At 40.2% G+C, this 24332-nt stretch overlaps 1 protein-coding gene across 1 annotated transcript in view; it reads right to left on the reverse strand.

Moving 5' to 3' along the window:
- Positions 1–11026: 11026 nt before the first annotated feature.
- Positions 11027–24332, reverse strand: part of GALNT12 (polypeptide N-acetylgalactosaminyltransferase 12) — a 93954-nt gene continuing 80648 nt past the window's right edge. The window contains exons 9-10 of the mRNA XM_030551630.1: positions 17853–18008; positions 11027–12748 (exon numbers count right to left, since the gene is read on the reverse strand). Of these exons, the coding sequence (XP_030407490.1) occupies positions 12611–12748; positions 17853–18008 (294 nt within the window). The 3' untranslated portion in view covers positions 11027–12610. The remainder of the gene's footprint in view (positions 12749–17852; positions 18009–24332) is intronic.

Genomic DNA, 24332 nt, shown 5'->3' on the forward strand with positions numbered 1-24332 from the left:
CAGCGACAGTAACTGGTGTGGTCAGAAGAATTCTCATGCAAATGCAAAGATTTGGATATATCTCCTGAAGGCTGTTCTTGTATATGTACGTTAAAAAATTGTTTGCCGTGACAAGTCCTCTCTCTTTCTCGATGACATAAATAAAACGATTCAATTCCATTATGAGTTCGTTGGCATCAATGTCTCCCATTTTTCTTTCAAAATTTTTGCTGTGATTCTCCAGTTCATTTTCTCTGTGACACTGCTTCAGGCTGTTAGCGTTGTACAGAAATCCAAAAAACTTACACCACTCCACGAGTTGGTCAAATCGCGACGAAAGAGAAGATATGGCCTGATCAGTGAGAACAAGAAAGAACTGCGATTTGAATTTTTCTTCGGCAGAAAGACGACTCGAATCATTAGCACATTCATAATCAAACATTCTCTTCTTACGTCGCACCCTGGTTTCTGGAAATACCTGCTCAATACCCATATGCTCTGCTATTTCACGTGCATTTGTGACCACAGAGTTATATCCTGTATTTCGATAGTCTTCCAAAAACTTCATTGTAGCACCGACTTCTGCCTGCAGTACGTCAATTGACACATCTGGTGACTGAATTAATTTGCTGGTTTTATTGACGTGAAATAGTATATCGTACCACGTGTACACAGTCAGAACAAAAGGCCACATAGTAACATGGTCTAAAAGCGCACTGGCTTCTGTTGCTGTATTGCCATCTTTCTTTTTGAGCGCATATTCTCACAAAGATGACAAAGCATTGCACAATTCTTCAAGGTGATAACGCAATGGCTTCACAGCATCAATTCTCGACTCCCAACGAGTGTCCGATAACCCTTTAACAGTTATTGGCATATGTTCTTGAAGTATATCCCAACGTGAAGGTGAAGAAGAAAAGATAACGTATATTCTGTTAATCAGACTGAAAAAGTCAACAGCATATTTCGATGACTTTGCCGCGTCTGAGATCACAAGATTCCAAGTGTGAGCTCCACATGGTACATACAAGGCACGGTCATTTATTTCTAGCGTGCGGGCTTGAACTCCTTTATTCTTTCCTCTCATATTTGCGCCGTTATCATAAGCTTGGCCTCTCATATCAGCAATGTCTATTCCTAAGTTGTTTGCCTTTTCAAGAAACGCTTCCAATAAGCCCTCGCCAGTTGTATCATGAACATTAAGAAAACCAACAAACGCTTCACGAATATTGACATCATCTTCACCGTTGCATTCAACAAAGCGTAACACCACAGACATCTGTTCTTCATGTGACACATCGGGAGTACAGTCCAAAATAACTGAATAATATTTTGCTTTTTTAAGCTGCGCTGTGTTGGCCTCTTGAATGTTACTGGCAACAAGTTGAATCAGCTCATTTTGGATCTGTGGACTGAGGTACTGAACATGTGTCTCTGCCTTCTTAATCCTCTGTAAAAGTTCGCTGAGGACAGTATCATACTTTGCAAGCAATTCAAACAGTCCCAAAAAGTTGCCATTCGAAGGATCGCCGAGCTTTTCATTACTTCCTCGAAATGCCAAGTTTCTTTCGGACAAGAAAATAACGACATCAACCATGCATTTGACAACATTTCTTCAGAAATCTCTTTCTTTCAGAAAAGCCTGCAATTCGAGTTGGTCAATAGATGTACGGTTTACTATGCCCGACTGAAGGTCAAACCATTTCACCATACAGTCTTGATGACCTTTGCCTGTTTCATGCTGCTGAAGTCTTTTTGACAGTGCTTTGCAAGCAGATGTTCCACAACGTAGCGGTATGTCACCAGTGCCAAATAATTTACAACAAAAACAAAAAATGGCATCTTTCTGAACTGAGTACATTAACCATGAATGTCTTATTTTCTCGCCATTTGCCATGGTTTGATAGAAATGAGTACTTGTGAATCTCCGTCTTTCCTCATTAAATGGAAATTCGTAACTTTCATTCTGCTGCGGTGGGCCACGTGCAACAATGTCACACACTTGCCTGTCCGATATTATAGACGGCCAATCTCCTGGATCATCAGTCAGTGGTTCAGATTCAGATACTTCTTTCCCGGCAGCAGCTGGAATATCTGTCACAGTTTGTTTGGTAGAACAACTGGCTTCACCTTCGACCTCACTTGAAGCACTTCTGGATACTTCTGGATACGATTCGTCGCTGCTAGCGCTGTCCGTTTCATGCGCCTGTACCTGTATGTTGGATTGCAGTGCAAAATACGTTGACAACTTTGGAATTTTCTCAAGTTCCTTCTCAGCATCTTTTGCTGCCTTTCATTTACTAGCTCTGCTCTTATACATTCTCTTAGACATCACAAAGCACGCTTCTGTGTTGGAAACGATAAAAAACTAAACAACTAAATTAATAACATTTATCCGCTGACCGCCACTATGAACGCAAATACACATTCTTTGAATGGGTCCAACTAAAATTCGAAACTGACCGACAGACAACTAATGTAACCAATAGCATTATGATGTATCATAATGACTTCACGGTTTTGTCAGTAAAACCGACATGAATTGTGCAATAGCGTCAATAAATGTCACTTACCTAGTTATACCTTACATTTTTTTTGCCACTTTTAGGAGCCCCCTTCCTTGCGGGACCCCCTCCGGTCGGAGGGTACGGAGGGCGCTCGCTACACCTCTGCCAGTATATCTTTTTTGAGATGAGAAGACCGCATCTGTACACAGTATTCAAGATGTGGGCGTACCATTGATTTATATATGGGCAAAAAGATATTCTCCGTCTTATTCTCTATCCCCTTTTTAATGATTCCTAACATCCTGTTTGCTTTTTTGACTGCCTCTGCACACTGTGTGGACATCTTCAGAGAACTATTCACGGTGACTCCAAGATCTGTTTCCTGATTTGTTGTAGCTAAATTAGCTCCCATCATATTGTATGTATAGTTGAGGTTATTTTTTCCAGTGTGCATTACTTCACATTTATCCACATTAAATTTCATTTGCCATTTTGTTGCTGAATCACTTAGTTTTGCGAGAAGGGCCTGATGGTTAGGGCAGTCATCTGGCATGTGAGAAACCTGAGTTCAAGTGTCTGCTATATTGCTAATTTCACTTCCCTTCTTAACCAGGATGTTTTTTAACCAAGGTAGCCCTTATTTATGATTGTAGAATTGTATTTTTGGACTTCTAGTAAAACAGTTTTACACAATAATTTGCATTTTTCTGTTTAAGTTTCCCCTTTCAATCAGTTTGGTCATAATTGTTTTAGCTTTGGGAAAATGCTAATTTTAAATATATATAATTGCTAGGGTCTATATTCAGTGTGCACATAATTAATGTAATCAGGTCATAATCAGTTACACAAAACCACTAATTTACAGTTCAGTGATCAATTCATATTTATCTATGAGAAATGAGGACTAATATAGAATCACCTTAAATTGAATTAATAGTTTTTGTGCTACAAAATTATCATCTATTATTTCATTAGAAACTGCAAGAATGTTTTACTAGTGGCAGCATGAGACCTGCAGCATATGTATCCCAGAATGAAATTCCCCAGAATATCACAAGTCTTCTTTCTACACATTATTGGTGGATGCTTAAGGAGGTGTGTAGGCTCATCTGTTTTCTTATTTGGTGGTCTACAACAGACCTATTCCACTACCCCCTTCTTATGCTTTCTTAGTTAGCAGATTGATTCATAAGCACTGCAGGTCCTGTGCTTCTGAGTTGTCAATAAATCTAAAATAGGTAATGGCATCTTTGATGTACAATGCCACCCCCAACCCCTGCTGCCTGCTCTTTCCTTCCTAAAGAGGGCGTAGCCAGTGATTTTAACATTCCAGTCATGTGAATCCTCCCACCAGGTTTCAGTAATAACAATTTTGCCAAATATCTTCTCATAAATTATTTCCAATTTCTCTCATGTTACCTAGTCTTCTGGCACTGTATACAGGCAGTTAAAGAATTTATTCTCTTTACATTTCTTGACACCTTTATTACATTCATGATACCTTGAGTGTGAATTATATGTCTGAGCATACCATGGGAGATGGCCCAATACTCTGCAAAACCAAATAGCCCTGCGTTACAGCACTTACCAAGACAATGATTCACCTCCAGTACCTTCTGCTGTCTGTTCTTGCTTTGTGAAATATGAAGGATATCTCAGAAGATAACCTGTACTTTCTTCTTCTCCTTCAGCTCCCCTTGGAAATCCCTGAGGTTTTTTATAATCTGTGAAATATCAGTGGAGCCATGTAATTAATGCCAGTATGTGCCATACTACTGTATTCATAAATGTGTGCATACAACTGCATGTGCCTAATTTTAAAAATCTCTCCTTAAACATCTTGATAAGTGTATCTTTATTTCTTCATAGCCTTCCAGTATGTATTACAACAAAAGAAATCAAACGAAACAACTACAAAAACCCTCCAACTTAGTTTTTAGAGCATCCAAATACAATACAATAAAATTAAAAAGTGCATATTTCCATTAGAATTACCAAGCTAATAGCATCATTTGTTTTTAAGCACGATTGCACAAAACAAAACAATAATAATTACACAATAAAATAATGTAAAGGAACACAATTCCATCAGTCTTTGTTAGGAAACCAACATATATTTCCCCTTCTTCAGAAATATTTACTCAATATTTACAAAAACAATAAAAACCAACACAGTTTCCACAGTCTTTGTGTTAGCACAGCAAGTGGGAGACTGCTTCCAATTCATTGCTGACTTGTATAGGTACAACAAACCCTTTTGTAGCCCCAGTGCTCTCATATAAACTTCAACATTCCTCCATCATGGAGAGTCACTCATGAGTGTTTGTGTGGAAACAGTAGTCATTTCTCATGTTTTGTTTTTAATAATGGGATTATTTCCCATTTTTTTGATGTACAGAGTGCCCAACCAGTCCGTGACCTGGTATATCCAAGGCTCACCACTCTGATGGGTTAGCTTCTGTTCAGGGAAAACAGGAAAGAGAACAAAGAAAAATACGGAGTAAAATAAATTGGCCAATGACTTCAAGAATGTAGGATAAGCAGACTCAGGATCCTTAGGTATATCCTGGTCTTGAGCAATTAACTTTCCCTGTTTATCGATTTCTAATTAGTAGCTTCCAAAGAAGGGAACCCACCTGCCTAACATTGAGCTACTCCCCAGCTTTATCATCTTAAGTGGTAATGGTAAGGACAGATGTTGTCTTCTGTCTCTTTTTAAAGGGCACTCCTCTGTTAGAAGCTTTTAATGATCTATGCCAGTGGTTTTCAACCTGTGGTCCACAGACTATGGCCAAGGGGTCCGCGAAAGGTGGTTGTTACCATAGAACAGTGGTTTTCAACCTGGAATCTGCAGACTATGGCTAAGATATCCAAAGGGATCTGCACCTTCATTCAACAGTTTTTAGGAGTCTAAAAATAAAATAAGGTTGAAAACCACTGATTGCAGTAAACAAATCATTTGAAAGGTGATTTTCTCCCTTTTCCTCACCCCGAGAGTATATTTTTACACTCATGGATAAAAGCAACCAGAAAAACCAGGTGTGAGTAAACCACCTTACCTCACTATAGAGATGCTTTTCTTCATTATGTTTACAGAGAGAACAGAGACTGTAATTAAAGCAGAGGCTGGCCTATCCATTCTAAACCTCTATTTTCATTGGATTGTAAATGTTCCTCAAAGTATCCTGTTTGAGCTGAAAATTCTCATGCCTTGTATCAATCCAAGGCATTTTCCCCCTGAAAACATGAGGAAAATCTGTTCTGCCATTTCTGAGTTCAGGCAGGTAGAAAGAGACATTTTTTCTACTTTAGAAAAGTATTCTGTCTTTTGCACTCAACTCAGAAATGGATGAATTCTAAAACATAAAGGAAGGTGTACTGATAATTCAAAACCAACTATCTTCAAATTTAAAAACCATTATTAATATTTGAAAGTGACATTCTGGCATACGCTACCTTTTAAGTTATAATTTTTCTGATGTACTTGATGTAGGGATATGTACTAATATAAAAAATTAGTATAGAGATTGTCCATAATTTTAGTAGCACCAATCTCTCCATTTCCACATCTAACTATGGTTTACTTCCCACACAATGGTTCCAGTCCTAAAATATTTTGTCACTAGGATGCTACTGACGACCATGCATAGTCTCATAGAACTCATTTGGACAGCTCATGTTTGTAAGCATTACATCCAGTAGTAATGATTTACCAGATCAGTCTCCAAAGATAATCAGTTTGTAGACATTAGTTTTATTATGATTTAGGTATTGTTACTCTGGGAACGCTGACAACATTTCCTCTAATGCTAACTATATTGATGCAAAGTTAAGGTTGTCATACTGACGTTCATTTGTCAACATTACCAATATATAGGATTTTTATTGGTTCAACTGTGCAACTTTATGGACTATATACACTGTACTGTACATGGAATATAATCAAGTTAACATGCTATGGAAACCTTACGTTTTTATATACTGATTTCTAGGCTTCACTTTTCAACCTTAATGTTACAGTAATGTCGTTTTTTCATTAACTCTTCTGCAACCCCCAGCACCTGGGAACCCTCCTTTAAGAGTTTTGGAGGAAACTATCAGACAAAAGTGTCTGCAGTTGAAAAGGGCTTCCTAAGTCATAAGGCTCATGGGGTCCCAGAGCCAAAATGCAGATACAGAACCTCCACATGATGGCACTGACTTCATGTAGATTTCCTGTGAGCTTTGGGTGAGAGGCAGTCCCATTGAGGTCAAAAGCTGCCCTCAGTTTAGTGGGTCTTCTTAAAATGACTGCTGTCTCCCATTTTACTCAATGGGGCTGATGCCACAGGCTGTCCTTAGCAAATATAGGATGTGCCTTCCACTGTTCCTAAAGTGAGTGAAACTCAGCTGCCCGTAAGAAACATGCTGGCCCCTATGCTGTCATCAGTCAGAGGAGAATGCTAGGAGGAGACGAGGAATTGTGATGGTAGTTATCTTTGCTAAGGCAACTTGCAATCTCAGTAGCAGTGACAACAATGTGAGATGGTGGCCATTTCAAAAGAGGGCAACTCTTCATAAGTTTATTTGAAGAAAAACCATATTCTTCTGTGGAAAGATGAAGTTGAGTTCTAAAGAATTTTTAAAAATCTGTAATCTTATTTGCCACTCCCAAAATATCTTTTGTACCATATCTGCACTTTGGATTAAATAATGAAAGAATCGTTGGGCCAAAAAGAAAATTTCATATTGACTCGTAGCCTGTGGTTAGCACATGGCCCTGGGATGTGGGAGACACAGGTTCCAGTTCTCCTGCTTTAATGACTTTTTAATTTATTGTCCACAGTGGAACAGCTTCAGCAGGTGAGACCGAGGGAGTCCTTTACATCAGAATATGCCATAGCTCAGTGGTTAGTCTCTGTTCAGATCCTCTCTTTCCCCTTCAGACAAAGGGAGGGCTTGAACTAGGGGGTCTCCCACATCCCAGGTGACTATCTTAATCCATGGGCTAAAAGTTGCAGGAGTAACTACCCCTCAGATTCTTGCTAAAACAGCATAGGTTTGCAGCTGAGATGCCCGAGAAGAAATACGTGTCTCCCTGTAGCCTGCATTTAGATGCCCATCTTTAAGAGAGGGATTGGATATAGCACAAACTTCTCAATTTGCCATCTCCTCTTGGCTAGCTTAGATGAGGAGCAGTCTAGGGTGTTGACTTTTACAATCTCAATTATAGCAAAACTTCCCTTTAATGCAGGCGCTAGCAGGAAGTAAGCTTGCAACAAATACTGGAGCCCAGTACCCTGGAGATGTGATGTTCCAGGTAAGGTGTGCAGGCTTTGAATAATTCAACTGATGGAGCTCAGTTTAGTGAGGGTCTGTCTGCATAGGTAAGGGTTTAATAGAGGGTTAGCTACTTCTGCATAAGGCATCATTAAGACTTCTGTTGCAGGATATGTTTAGCAGCAAAAGGAAACTTAGTGGAAGGGACAATGAGAAAAAACTGCATGCATTTGAGAAATGCGGCTTTGAGAAATTTTCCTCCTGGTTTACCCTTGCAAGCCTAGATCATAGCTACATGTGTAGAGCCTAGAGCAAGACTTTAGGAGTGGAGGTAAATGACCTAGCAGAACACCAAACTGCTCTGGTTGTGTTATGATAATCCCTTAAAGAAAAGCTCTAATTTTGTTATCCATTAGGTCTTTGAGGAAAGTAGTAATCACAGAAGACCTGGTCCCATTGACCCAGTAAAGGGAATTAGAACCTACCTTAGAGCCAAATTTATTCTTCCACTTTTCTTTAGGATTTTGTACAGATTAACATAGGCCTGTGACTGCGTGTTCATTCTTCTGAGCAACGTGCAGTCACTGCCTCTTCTAAAAAAGATGAACAGCAGGAAAGAATATCTTTCTTGCTTTGTGTATTCTTAAGGGAAACCTTACCAGAGGAAAAACAACAGAGATTTCCCTTCTTGAACTGCCAGCACCCTGTTCACTTTCAGGATAATGTTATCAATATATCCAGAGCTGCAAGTTCTAAGTCTTCTCACAAGCTATATAGCAGAAGAAGAAAAGATGTCACTCTAACACAGGAGGAAACAGGACACCTCGTGTATGTGTGTGTGAGAGAGAGTTAATTTGTTTTATTTTGTTTTAAGAGGTTGTCTTGGCCCTTTTGAATTTTTTTTTTTTAAAGAAATCCCTTCAAAGGTTAGCCTTATGACTGTGACACAGGCTTGTCCTGTAAGTTCCCAGTGTGGCAGGCAGAGCTAAGACAGGAGTCTCCCTCCAAGTATTTACCATAGAGCAGATAAGGAACAGTCCAGAGACTATACTGTGACTCTGAAATCAGCCTCTCATGGAAACATGAGCCCTCAGGGAGACTACAACTTTTTGATCAGGCCAAAGAGATACAGAAATTAGCAGCAGCTAGTGTGGCATAGCCAGATTCAGGATGATTGGAACCAAGGCCAGGGATGAACAGTGTTGAGGCCAAATAAGCAACATTTTATTCAGAATCATAAAGGTCTCAGGATTGACAAGCACCCCATGAAAGAAGGTCCCAGGGTGGCTGGAGTCATCTGTGGCATGACTCGGGTGATATCCATATGTGAGAGGATAAGGGTAAAGTGTTAAATGGCCCTGCCACAGTACACATGCAGGCTGTGGTGTTCTTATCAATACAAGGCAGGGGCGGCTCCAGGCCCCAAGCCCCAGCATGCCAAAAGCATGCTTGGGGTGGCAAGCCGCGGAGGGCGCTCTGCTGGTGCCGCGAGGGCGGCAGGCAAGCTGCCTTTGGCAGCTTGCCTGCGGAGGGTCTGCTGGTCCCACGGCTTTGGCAGGCAGACCCGCCACAGGCAAGCCGCCGAATCAGCCTGCCTGCTGTGCTTGGAGCAGCAAAATGCCTAGAGCTGCCTCTGATACAAGGAGAGCTTCTATTTAAACAAGTATATATTTATATATTACAAAGCACAGCAATGAGAAATTGCTCTAAGCTTCAGCCAGCCAAAGCCTGGTCTGATCCCAGTTATCCAGAACCCTGTGTTTCAAAATGGGGGATGACCTTTGATTTCTGTAGGCATACCTTACTTCCTTATGCAAGAGCAACTGCACATATAGAGTGGATCACCTTTGGCCATGGTCCGGTCATATGCCCCACAAGGCCCTATGGCTGGCGTTAGTCTTGGTTGTAGCTCCACCCTTCCCTTGACACATCAATCTCTTCTCCACCAATGAGGTGAAGCCCACCCCACTTAGGGGTTCTGAAGGACTGACTCCCAGCCAGCCATGATCTCCCTCAAAGGGAACAGACTCTTACCATTTAGTTAAAGGCACACTCTGTCCAGGCAGATGCTGGACTGTGCACTGATCCCATAGCCAAATGCATTACTAGGCTACTGGGGCGAAAGAGGGAGAAGAGAAGCAGCAGGTGGCTGGCACACAAAAACCCTAGAGTCACCAGCTGTAAATTCCCATCAGAGAGCAGACTGCATGCCATAGCTATAGAAGTAGCAAACTGATTCTGAGAGAGTGCCCCGACTTCTAAGTGAAGAGCCTGGAGTACATCAAATTTTTATCCCATAGTTGCTTCTATGGTGAATTTGTATATAGTTACCTAGTCGTTTCCTCAAACCAGAGGATTCGCTTTGAGAAAACAGGAGTTTTATGCAATTTTATGTTACTATAAACCTAAACCTCATTGCTTTTCTTAACAGATGGTTCACACTAGGCAACAGGATTTCTCTCTGTACAATTCTGTTGTGAAGTCTGTTTTTTCTTCATCTTATTTGCATATCACCACCTACAGGTGAAATCCTAAATTCCTGACTCCATGAAAACTCCAAGTCTTCAATGGGAGATCTGTGTGTGTATGGACTGTAATATATAGCTCTTTAACTGATTGGATATCATACAATTTTTAGAAGTACCAGAAGGAAACAGAAGTGACCAGATAATTTTGCTTTAATTTTAACACCTTTCTCTTGTGCTAACATCTGGTTTTGATTTGTTGATTCACCAGAATGGCTTTTTTTTTTTTAAACTGAACACAGGTGCTACTAGCCAGTGGACAAAAGTGCTAATGAGTTTGAGCCTCTATTTAGTCCCTTCACAACCATCGCAATGCTACCTCACACTTTTACTTTATTGTCTCTTCCTCTCTTTCTCTCTCATGCACACACACACAGTCAGTTCCTTTATTTGTTCCCTTACTATATGTACTGGACTGAAGCCACTACCCTATTTCTTTGTAGACAAATTCAACAGTGAGCTAAATGACAATGTAAGTGGGTAAGGAAACAGTTGTAAATGGTTAGTGGTAAAGTTGTGTAATTTATACTAATTTGGTATCCAGCAGGTTAGTAAAACTACTGCAATTTGTATACAAACAGAGAGAGCAAGGCAAGAGGTTATTAGGAAAAAAGAACTAATAAGAGTGTAAGATAAAACAGTTGTCTTTTCCTCTGTGCTTAATTGTTGGAAGGATCAGGGCCAAAGATCAGAGAAATTTTAAGAGAAAAGTACTGAGACTGCAAGAAAGAAATACTTACAAAAGAGTTTCTAAACTATCAGTTCACAAATTATTTTATTAGATCCAATATCAGTTTCATCAACCAAATCCACAGAGACAGAATAGCAGAAGGTGCTTATAAAAACATTAGTTTTGCAACAATCTTAGAAGAACCTACATACATATTCTCTAAAGGCACAGAGTCCCCAACAATCATGAAATAAGTATGCAAATATGACATGAGTTCACCAGGATTCAGAAAAGGTATGGATATTTACATGGATAACAAGAACATCCATAATTACAAAAGTAAGGATAAAAGAATAAATTTAAGTATTTTGGAAGAGAAATAAACACTCATGTTTTAGCACATAAGTGGACCTCTCACAGCGATAAGAAACTTGCTCTATGGGCCGAGGCATCTGTTGCTGACCACTGTCAAAGACAAACTACTGGACTACGATAACTTGTCTGATTTAGTATGGCAATTCCTATGCTCTAAGCAAACAACTTCTTGTATAGATGCTAATTAAATATTCAGACTTCAGCAGGAATGTACATGATGAACTGAACAGCTTGTTATTCATAATCAAGATTCTTAGAAAACAATTACAATCATGAAGACAAATGTTTAGATTAGCATCAATTACAAAACTTATCACTTAAATTTATTACAAAATAATTTTTGTTTCAATGATCTTTGTAAAAAAGGAGTGCATTAACAGTAGCAATGAAACTAAAGTTACCCATTTTTAAATGTATTTGCTTAAAAACTGAACTTTGAATTAAAGCTTTAGTGTCTATGACTCAGATTTTGAATGATTTACTCATGCAGAACTTCCATTTGAAGTACATACTGCACACTTCTAAGATTGGGCCTGATATGAATTTAATTCTTCCCACAGTCATTTTTAATATTGGTGCTTTATTTCTTACACTAACAAAAGATCAGTAAATAATCACTATTTTTACTCCAAAGATAACCTTAAGCAGCTTTATTAGGAATCTGTCAAGTACCGTGAACTTTTAAATGTTATAACATTCAGTAAAATATGTGCAATCTGGATTGTTATTTGTGCAAGATGATTAGGACCTAGTCTGGCTTGAGATGTAGACATGCCACTCCACATTGATTTCAGTGAGAGCTCTGCTTGACTTTCACATCTCAGGGCAGAATTTGACCTAAGTTTACATTTCTGGAATTTAAAAGAAGAATCCTTAGTTAATATCTGTTAAAAAGCCACCACTGTAGAATGTTTTAGAAAAATAAACATTTTAAAGTTACTGGCAGATAGCTTTAGTGCAATTACTTTCACTTCCTCACTTGCACACAGTAGGTTAAAAAAATATAATCATGTGTGAAAAAGCATAAAACATTTTAAAAACAGTATAGCTGCCAAGTAAAGAGAACAGTGGAAGAGGAGATTTCTGCAGCACAGTATATTCACAGTGCCCGTTCAATAGAGTTCAACACTTAATGCCTTTTAGTGCTCCAGAAAACAAGGTTTACAACTTGTAAACAAGTTACAACTTTTTTCATACAAAAATAGATCAGCTATGTAATTCTTCCATGGATTTCCTAGCTGCTGACCAGAAAGATAATATTTTCATATTCAGCCATACAGTTGATGACGTCTGGATCAACTTCTTTCTTTGAAGAACCATTTTTGGTATTCTGAATTGCTACATGGTCGCAATAACGGCGCTGGATTGCCATTATAAGAGTTAGACTCGGCTTGTAGGCACTTCTGGGTTTGTACATGGAACAAAGTACCATCCTACAAAAGATGATGGAAAACTATTATTTATAGCACAGTCTTAAAATTAGAGTTATTAATTAAATTTTACCATATTTGAAATGTAACAGGAAACATCTATATCTAAACTTATACTTTTCCTTAAAAGTACTGCACTGAATCTAAGGAGCCTGATGCCAAGGTCAAAAACTGTGTCTTATGGGTTTACATGATTGTTGCTTTGCAGCAATGGGACCCAAAAACCTCAATTTCTTTCTTACTGGCACAAGCTGTGGCTAGAGGAACCTAAGGGTTAAACTGCTCAAGATAGTTAAGACCATAGCAGACTGTGAAGAACTTCAAAAAGATCTCACAAAACTAAGTGATTGGGCAACAAAATGGCAAATGAAATTTAATGTGGATAAATATAAAGTAATGCACATTGGAAAAAGTAACCCCAACTATACATACAGTATGATGGGGGCTAATTTAGCTACAACTAATCAGGAAAGAAATCTTGGAGTCATTGTGGATAGTTCTCTGACGACAACCACGCAGTGTGCAGCGGCAGTCAAAAAAGCAAACAGGATGTTAGGAATCATTCAAAAAAGGATAGAGAATAAGACGGAGAATATTTTATTGCCCTTATATAAATCAATGGTACGCCCACATCTTGAATACTGTGTATAGATGTGGTCTCCTCATCTCAAAAAAGATATACTGGCATTAGAAAAGATTCAGAGAAGGGCAACTAAAATGATTAGCGGTTTGGAAGGGGTCCCACATAAGGAGAGATTAAAGAGGCTAGGACTTTTGATCTTGGAAAAGAGAAGATTAAGGAGGGATATGATAGAGGTATATCAAATCATGAGTGGTGTGGAGAAAGTGAATAAGGAAAAGTTATTTACTTGTTCCCATAATATAAGAACTAGGGGTCACCAAACAAAACTAATGGGCAGCAGGTTTAAATCAAATAAAAGGAAATTGTTCTTCACACAGCGCACTGTCAACCTGTGGAACTCCTTGCCTGAGGAGGCTGTGAAGGCTAGGATTATAACAGGGTTTTTAAAAGACCTAGATAAATTCATGGAAGTTAAGTCAATTAATGGCTATTGCCCAGGATGGATAAGGAATGTCCCTAGCCTCTGTTTGTCAGAAGGTGGAGACGGATGGCAGGAGAGAGATCACTTGATCATTACCTGTTAGGTTCACTCCCTCTGGGACACCTGGCATTGGTCACTGTCAGTAGACAGGATGCTGGGTTGGATGGACCTTGGGTCTGACTCAGTATGGCCATTCTTATATTCCCCTCATATGACCTTGTCTGACAAAAATCCTTAGCTTTTTGCTTATTTTGTAAATAGTTTTTATTTCTGTTGGTAGTTTTAGGAATTTTGTATAATTTTTAGGATAAATTTACTCATCCTGTTTAAGTGGCCATAATTCTAGTGCTTCTATTCCAGGTGTGTCTCTTGCCCAGAATCTTTGTGAAGTTAGATGCCTATTTTGCTTCTGGGTAGTGCAAGCCTTGGATGGATTCAAGCCTGCCAGCTCTTCATACACAGAGTCCCCAAGGAACATCAAGCTGACGTTTAAGGCCTTCTGATTACAGGAGTCTTGAGTTCACCCAAGTGAACCTAAACTACATCAGCAATGCCTGCCAAAAAATTAGGTTCCTAGGAAGCTACATATCTAACTGTGGAGAAATCAAAGTCCCCTTTCCCAGTCCAGGAGGAGATTCCAGGACCCAGCTGTTTCTAGGTCATGCCACAACCTCTCTACTGCACTTTAACATAGTACTGTTTCAATGGAAGTAAATTACTTTGGCATGCAACAACAGCATCTACACAGAGCAGTTACTGCACAACATGCTAGTGCACTTTAGAAATCACAGCCATGTAAATGAGTGTTACCCCACCATGCAGACAAGCCCAGGGATGAACTATTAACAGTTGTCTATTGCAAAATGCAAAAAATTCTCTGATTTGGAAATAACTCTCACAAAACATTACAAGAAAAATGTAATTATCATTGACAGCATAAAATTTGTGGGCCAAATCCAGAGGTCCTTTTTTTTTTTTTTTTTTTTTTTTTTTTTTTTTTTTTTTTTTTATGTTTTTACTCATTATTTACTTAGGGCCTGATTTAAAATCCATTGGATGTGCCCTGGATCAAAATGTGCCTGTTCACCATCTTAACCTCTGGCAGTGTAATGTATGGATATTTTGTATTGGGAGTCAATCTTCCCACTGACTTCAATGAGTTTTGGATCAGGCCTAATGTCTTTAAATCACGCAATTACCACTGGTTTCAATACATGTCACAATATTAATGGTATGATTGTACATTATTACCAACATCTAGAGTATACATATCAGCACGTAATACTGAACCTAATAACATCCACACAAAAGACCATTAAGTTGTCTAACGGCTAAAGTTTCTCATGATGAATAACCAACATCACAAACATAAATATCTAGGGAAACAACATTTAAGTTCTGTTGAAAATCAATACAGCTACTTCACAGCTGCTTATAAAATGCATCATCTTTAGCCAAAACATGTAACAAACATCATAAACAAAAATGCAACAAACAACTTAATTCTGCTCCTGTAGTGACTGCAGCCTCATCCCTTCTTCATTCTGTTCCTTTCATTTTCTTAGAGAATGATTCTTCAAACTCTGATTCACAACATTAAGGATTCCCATAATTATGCCTCTACGTGCCAAAATGCATTTTCCCCTCTCTATATACGTTTTTCCTAAATGCTTTTTTAATGACAAACTATGACCTCTGTCATCAATCTCTGATAAATTAGTGCAATTTTACAGTTTCATATCAATTCTATCCTCCAATTTTACCTCTGTCCTACCTTTTTCCCAAAAAAAGAGCGTAAGAACTTTCTATACTGCAGCTGGAGATTCTCAGTTTCGGATGCACAAAACATCACATGGGGACATATGACAAATGGCAGTGTTCTAATTCCTCTCCTAACCCGTTCAAAAAGGCTTGTGCATGCTTCACTGGAGAATGGAAGGAACAATGTAAACCATAATTTCCATCAGCTAACTGCAGACCTCACAAAAGAGTCTAAATGCAAAAAAGAACCCAGCCTTAATTATAGCACCATTGCTGCCCAGTCACACTACATTATTCAGTTGGGTAATTTGTTCAGTAACAATTCCCAATACAAATGTATTATTATCAGTATTTGTGGTAGGAGGTCTTCTGAAGCTCAAAAAGGGAAGTTAGGTAGGAAGGGACAGATTTATAGAAAGCCTTGAAGGTGGTGACTGGTATCTTAAATCTAATGCAACAGAAGATGGGGAGCTAGTGTAGGGATTAAAAGGCAGTGATGTGATCAAGTCAACAGCCATGGGAGAGGATTTTAGTGGCTCAAAATCAATACATTAGTCTTAAAAATTAATGCTTCTGAATGCACTGAACTCGGAAGTATTTCAAATCACATTTTTTCAACTCTTGCTTTTTCTGAAGCGTCTGGTATCCATTCAATATGTGTCATCAGGATACGTCTACACTGCATACTCCTTATGGCAGTACACATCTCTAGTATGGGTATAAATAGCAGTGTGGACAATAAGGCACTGCTTAGGTAAGTAAAAACACACCTGAACCCTGTGGGTATGTACCCTACATAGCTCTCTATATGGCCAAGCAGTCCTTTCCCTGTCTACTTTACAATTTTTAGCAATGTAGTGTCCCAGTGGGAGCCTTTTCCCACTGCAGGGAAAGGCTCTGGCAGTTGGGATAGCAGCACATCAAAATGTGCCCTCCTCTGGGCTAAAAGTGAAAAGTGGGATGGTGGCACCATTTTGATTGACTCCCAATACTTGTCAAAATATCCATACATTACACTGGCAGAGGTTAAGATGGTGAACAGGCACATTTTGATGCAGGGCACATTTTGATGTGATGTGATGGGGAAGGCTGCAGAAACTGTATGGGAAGGGGGCTGAGTTATGGGGCATTGTAGATCAGATGGGGGGGATATTAAGGGGCTGTGAGCTATGGGGTATGTGTGACAGCTGGGGTAGCAGGTATAGTTCCTGGACAGCAGGGTGTGTGAGGTATATATTGGTGGATAAATGGATTGCAGGGGTAACGGGCACCATGGTGTGGCAGGGCAGCCTTGGGATACGCAGGGGTTGGAGGAAGTAGATATGGCAGCAAGAGATATGACTATGGGCAAGGAGAGGATAATACGAGTGATGTACAGGGGGATGTGAGTATGTGTTTGAATGTAAGGGGAATGGGATTTGATACAGGGGAGGGCAAAGAAGAATGGTAGGTGAGTGAATGGGCAGGGATAGTGGGGACTTCAATGAGTAAGGCATAAGGTCTATGGAGGCAGCAGGGGGCACGGAATTGGCAAGGAAGTCTTAGGACACAGAAATATAGGGATAGAATGGCAGGAACAGCAACAGGCAGTGGTATGGGTGAAGGCGGAGGCATTGCTGTGGTGGGTGATGGGGTTGGGAGACAGTGGTATGGTGAAAGGAAGACAGAGAGACAAGGGATGTGAGGAGACAAGCTGCTGTGTATGTCAAATAGGAGCAAAGAGACTGTGGGTGGAATAGATGAGTGAGGGTCAGGTGGCACAAGTGCCTGAAATACTCTCCCAGCACTGGTGACTCAGGATGACAATATAATACAGTTGGAGGTACCAAAACAGGAATGTCAGAGGTGCTGAGTGACCCTGCATTCAGGCACCATCAGCACAGAGGGACTGGGCTCATTCCACAGCCCGTTTTCCCAAGACTCTTTCTCCCACACATATCACCACTCACCCTGCTCCCTCCCTCATGGCCATACCATGACTCTTCAGCTAAAAATGGGCCATTTAAGAATTTTTCTTCTGAGTCTCACCTGTTTTGGACTCACATAGTAAGAAAATTATGAATTTTTGTGATTTGAAAATGGACTTGCTTCCAGATGCTAGCACCACATGAAAGTAGGCTACTTTTACAAACAATTAATGTCATAATTTTGGATTGATAAGACAATTCATCAGAATGGTTTCTATCTAAGAGCTCTGGATGTAACACCCCAATCCATATACTGGGTTTGTTCTGCTTGCATGATGACCAGAAACAATGAAGTTAAAAAACTGACATGCTTACCTCTCTGAAAACAAATTTCTGATTTTCAGGAATATTTTGAACATTGTCTTGACACAAGTACATTGTCAAATAGTCAGTCCCAGAATCAACGGCTGCACAGGCTTCAGGCTTCCGGGTGTTGTAACGTATTTCATTCTGAGATGTATATTCGAAAAACTGCCAGTCCCAGACAGGAAACAAAGGACATTAATGTTACATGTGCAGTATGCAAACAAAAAGCATTTTATTAGAAAAAAGGATGCAGTAAAGATAAAAATTTCCATCTATCAATGTCCTAATAAGGTCACTTAGAGTTGCCTGTTCATTTAGATTTGGAGAGAAATTCTGTTGAGAGTTTTTGTTCCAGGAGTCCTGACTAGTACTAGTACTAGTATTTACTTTACTTTCCCATAGTATCACCACATATTGTTTCTGGTAGCACCCACAACGTGCCAAATGTTGTACAAACACGAAGGAAAGCAGAGTTCTCTATACTGAAAAAGTTACTAATCTTACAGATTGATTTAAAACTTTGATTGTAATGCAACAGTTTTTAATCTACATCATCACTACAGTAGGATGGAGACTAGTTTATAGATTGACACTAGGCCTCCATAATTTTAGTGTCACAAATAATGTAATTTTTAATTAAGGGAGTTGGTTGTTCATTGAAACATTAAAATTTTCAGTTTGATCAAAAACTTGTTTCCAATTACAGTTTACAGTATGCAAGATGAAGTGCATTTCACTACGTCAATTTTCAGGATGATATTCTCAGCAAAATTAGGTACAGCTTCTTTTAAACATAAATAGGATTTTAAGGAAGTTGTGTGGCATTGATTGTAGAGTATCATACAATAACCCAGTTTTGGTTGCATTCCTGGGCATCTCACATCTTGTGCCATTAAGGCTGAAAATGCTGTAATGGTAATAATTGGGGGAACAGAAATTTGCTAGGAATTCTACCAAAACCAGACTTTTTTCCTGCTTTACCTGGAGCTACAGTGATATTTATCATGAATTTTTGCCAAAATTTGGACTTCATCAAAGGGGATGGGGAAAGTTTAAATAGTTATTTGTATTTAGCATGCTGGTAAATCATCTTGAGCACTATTATGCACGGATGTGAGGGATGTTTACATTGTTTTAGGGGGACTAAGTTATACTTACTATGGTAAGACAAGAGACTTATCCACCCTAGAAAATATCATACACATTGTTATCAGTGCAGCTGCCCCAATGTTAAAAACAGTTTAACTGACAGCATAGAAGAGAAAACCATTTACAAAACAGTTTTAGGAAGTATGACTGAGGCTTTATAGAAGCAAATATACCTGAAACAATTGTAAACAGCACCCAATGTTAATATGTGCAAACTATTCTCATGTAGAAAGGCCAAGTTAAATAATTTAAAAATACTTTTAAAAAGTCACTGTAGAGAACTGCTGGAGGACCACATTTTATAGATCACATAAGCTTCCAGAAGCCACAATGTAAGTGCCTAAGGCTTTGTAACTGACAACTAGAACTTCCCTGAAAATGAAATTTCTGTTCTGCGGGAAATGCTGACTAAAAAAAAGAATCGAAATGAAATGTCGAATTTTCTTATGGAATAAAAACTTCTTTATTTGAAACCACAGAAACGTTTCATTTTCATAATACTGAAACATTATAAAATAAAATATTAAATATATAATTTTAAACTTAAGGTAAACAAAATGAATTGAAACAATAATATTGAAACAAAACATTTTGACATTATTGAAATGACTCATCCTCCCATAACTTTTTGTTGAAATTGACACGTTCCAATGAAATGTCTAAATTTTCACAGAACTCCATTTTCTGATGCTAAACTGTTCCACTGAAAAATTTTCAACCAGCTCTACTCGCAATATGGTTTACACCACTTTTTAAAGAAAGTACCAACCATCTCAATTCTATGGATAATGGAACTACCAATAGTCATAATTAGCACATCACACATTCCCACGCAGGAGAGTCAGGTTATAGTTCTTGATTTGATTTCTTATTCCTCATGTTGAGCACACCTTGCTGGGGAGGGACTACATCACAGTCCAAACTAGCCTTTGTAGCAGCATAAGGAGATGAGTTTAATACATTCTATAGAGCCAATACGGAAACATTCAGCAAACACGCCCTATAAGTGTGGAACTGAGGGTATGTCTGCACTACAGCCCTAAGTTGATCTATGTTAGGTCGACCTACAGTAATTATTGTGGTGGCTGATGTCCACACTACCCTCCCTCTGTCGGTGGTGTGCACCCTCACCAGGGGCACTTCCACTGACTGAAGAGTGGCAGTGTGGAGGGCTGAGAGCCAGGGCTCTCAGCTCCCTGCCAGAAGCCCAGCAGTGCCCCCTGGCAGTCAGCTCCTAGCTAGGAGTAGGGGCCAGCCACCTGGGCTTCTCAGCTCTCTGAGAGCAAAGACTTCAGGCAGCAGCTCAACTGGGAGTGGGGAGCCGGGGGTGGCAGGGTTCTAGCTACCTGGCTTTCTTGTCAATTTCACGGCTTCTGGAGACATGAAATTGACAAGATAGCCAACAGTCAATGTAAGTAACACAGTGTCTACACAGACACTGCATCACCCTAACTACACCGACATAAGCACTATGCCTCTCGTGGAGGCAGAGTTATGATGTCAGTGTAATAGGGCACTTACACTGGTGGGACAAGGCGGTCGTGTATACACTGACATCATTAGCTGCCTTATGTTCCCTTCTCAGGGACCAGCTCACAAAATCAGAAGGCTTTTACATTCCACCCCTCTACTCCCCATTTGTCTAAAAATGATCAGCTGTGAAACAGTAACATCCCTGTGATGAATACTCTGTGAACCAGCCTCCCCCATGGTCACAATGTCATCTTAGCTCCAATGGTGATCCCTAGAAATATTATTCTATCATGGGGGACCCATAATCCTAGAATTCTGGAAGGGACCTCAAGAGATCTCCTAGTCCAATCCCCTGCACTCATGGCAGGACTAAATATTATCCAGACCATCCTTGACAGGTGTTTCTCTAACCTGTTCTTAAAAATCTTCAGCCTCCCCAGGCAATTTATTCCAGTGCTTAACTACCCTGAAAGTTAGGAAGTTTTCCCTGATGTTCAAGTCTAAACTTCTCTTGCTGCAATTTAAACCCCAATGCTTCTTGTCCTAATCTCAGAGGTTAAAAAGAACAATTTTTCTCCTTTTTCCTTGTAACAACCTCAGTCTTCTTTTCTCCAGACTAAACAAACCCAATTTTTTCAATCTTCCCTCATAGATCATGTTTTCTAGATCTTTAATAATTTTTGTTGCTCTTCTCTGGACTTTCTCCAATTCAGCCATATCTTTCCTGAAATCTTGTGTCCAGAACTGGACAGAATACTCCAGCTGAGCCTAATTAGCGCGATCTCTCAACACTGATTCTTAATCATACTTAAAAAGTCACTGGACTTTTGAGGGTTTGAACCCGAAGGCCGGCTACAACCTGCCACTGTGACAAAACTTCCCAGACAGGAAGTGGTGTTCAGCCTGCTTTCAGACTTGCATCCACGCAGATTTAGCTCCTACCACTCCAAACAGTAATGGATCAACTACTGCAGCCAACAATGTCCTCACCTCCGTTCCCCAGTGAGTCCAAATATCTTCCTGCTATACCCCACTCAGACTGATGCCACCCTTCTTATAACTTTTAAACCAGTGGTTAGGGTAATTACCTAGAATGTGGGAGATCTGGGTTCAATTTCCTCCTCTGCCTGCGTGGAAAAGAGAGTTGAATTTGGAACTCCCATGTTGCAGAAGAGTGTCCTAGCCACTAGTCTATGAGATATTCTGGAGAGGACTCCTAACCTCCTCTGTTAATGCTGTTCCATTTTTATAAATAATTAAGTAGTCATTGGAGCAAGGACTTGAACTTGGGAGTCCCACACTCTTGTGCAACATTAACAAATCCTGGTGACCTCTTTTGTGAGTGCCCCCATGTTCTGGAGCAGGGCACTGAAATTTGGTAGGAGGTGGCCTGTCTGTCAGGGATGTGCCTTTTACTGTTCCCGTTGACTGCACAGGAAGACTGGGAGCCAGTGGGAGGTGTTATATTGTGATATCTTCACAATAGAATGAGAGTTAATTTTTTTTTATTTCTAATCAAGAAAAAACATAAATTGCAAATTGTCATCCTGTCACAATAACCTTTTAAAAGCAGGAAAATAATAGTTCTCTCTATTGGTTTTGCCCTTTTACCCTTTTTTTTCCCCCCTATTGGAACAAAGCTGAAATTAATATGTTTTTGTTGAAAAACTTTCATTAGAATATGAAAATATCCTAAAAAGGAACAGAAACCCCTGAGTATAAAATTACTGGATGAGTGCCTTTTGAAGTTCATCCATTCCTTTGGATGTGATTAGCTCCGATGTCAATCCATGGAAGTAGTCACTTCTTTCGAACAAGAAGCTAGCTGACTAAATTATCTGTTTATCTATTTCATTAATCATCTCACTGAACTACTCATTTGAAACAGCGTGTTGGGGGAGGAGGACTGAATTGTGGAACAAGGAAAGGGATGACATTTAGTGTGCTTAAAATCTAAGATGTGCCTAACCTCACCCAAATCCCTTGGCTTTATGATGTATAACTACACCCCCATCCTTCATCTGTCTTTGTCAGGGCAGGGACTGTTTCCTGTGTTTAGAAAGTACCCACACATTTTGGCCTCTTCTGCAATCTAAACAACAAATACTATTAAATAGTAACACTGATAATACAGCAGCTAGTAATAAATCTTACTGCCACATGATAAATCATGGCAGGAACAACTCTGTTCTCAATTAAATTCAATGGAAGCTTGCAATGTCTTTTTCCCCAAAAAAAGAAGGTAAAATGAATTCTGCACTGAAAGTTTCCCTTTGAAGGTAGCTTTGCTCACACCCCTTTATATTTTAAATTTCTTTATAGTCTGACAGTTTCAAGAAGTTTACAAAGGTGACTGGTAAACTGCATGACCCTCCTCAACTCTGGTGCTCCTCTGAAACTATTTATCCTTCCCAGAATATCTTGTCCCTGTTCACCTCCCCAAACCCAGCCACCTGCCCAAGTTTTCTAGTCCCTCCTGCCATACACTTACACTCCTCTGCCTCTCAACCACGCACCTAGATATTGCACCACCCCTTCCACTATGGGCACGCCGTACCTCCTCATCCTGGAAGGAACCAGAAAACATACCAGGATGGCTGATACACCAATACATCAGAAAGATTGCTGGCATGTGGAGGCACCAATTAGTCCTCAGTACAGTTATGTGAAACCCCAGCATTAAAAGGCTACTTACTCAAATATCTTAAGTTATCACAGTCCCGGAGCCCTGCAACCCTTTCAGAGGGTTACGGTCTCATGACTGTATGTAGATAGACCAAAACTGTACAAAAAACTAAAGCTATTTTTGTACTTGGTATTTCAAACCATGAGAAGTATAGCGTAACCCCTTTGGGGTTTAGAGAGCATGGCCCCTTTAAATCTTTTTCCCAGGGGGAGGTGGAGAGTAAGAAAAAAGGAGGGAAACTCCAGGGGGCGGGTCTGGAGCTCTAGGGAGGGAGGCAGCCAGCAGGCCCTGGAAAAGTGAAGCAGGGACAACCTGCCTGAGGAGGACAGGCCCGATCGGGGACAGCCTGGGACAGGAGCCAGGAGGAGCACGGTGCCAGGGAGGAATCGCCTGAGAAGGACAGGCCGGAGCTGGACCCAGTATCACGGCTGCCCAGAGCTGCGTGGGGCTGTGAGTACTGGGGCTTGTGACCCTGCATTGGGAACAAGGAGGGAGGTTGTAGCTAGTTAAGTGGGGAGGTGGTCGCTCTGTGTGGCTTTGCAGAGAGTGGCAGAAGAGGGCACCGGAGGGGTTTGCTGGGAAGAGTTCACTGGTGCCAAAGACAACCAGGAGCGCACAAGACTCACCACTGGACTGGAACTTTGCTCAGGATTCCTGAACTCTGTGTGCAGACACATTGCTTAGTGTCTGCCCTGTCAGACTGTGCTACCACTGGGCCTATGGGGCCTTGGTTTGGATGCAACCCTGTTTTACCGCACCCCCTATATTTCCCCTTGTTGTATTTCTCCTCTCATCCCTCTGTAAATAAATATCTCCGTTTGTTATATCCATTGTACTTTTCCTGTGGGTGGGTGTGTTCACTCTGGGGGGGTTGGAACAGGTGCCCCTGCCGTGGAAGGGATTTTTCCTGCTGCATTCCTGCGCACACCTTCTCTTGGCCAGAGCTGCCTGCAGAGCAGACTCCATCTTGGCCACGAGGGTGCTAAAGTTACTATGGTGAGGCTAACAGGCTTTAAACCAAGAACGCAAAAACCAAAGCTGAGAAAGAATCAGGTTCTAAGGGAGTTTAGAAAAAACACCTTTACCCAGGAGGGCAATTAATATGTATATATCTAAAAAAGCTAGACACGTATTCAGATGAGAACACATTTTAAAAGGTACAATTGCTTGACAGATGTGGG

The sequence above is a fragment of the Gopherus evgoodei genome, chromosome 2, assembly GCF_007399415.2.
Source record: "Gopherus evgoodei ecotype Sinaloan lineage chromosome 2, rGopEvg1_v1.p, whole genome shotgun sequence".
Taxonomy (NCBI): Eukaryota; Metazoa; Chordata; order Testudines; family Testudinidae; genus Gopherus; species Gopherus evgoodei.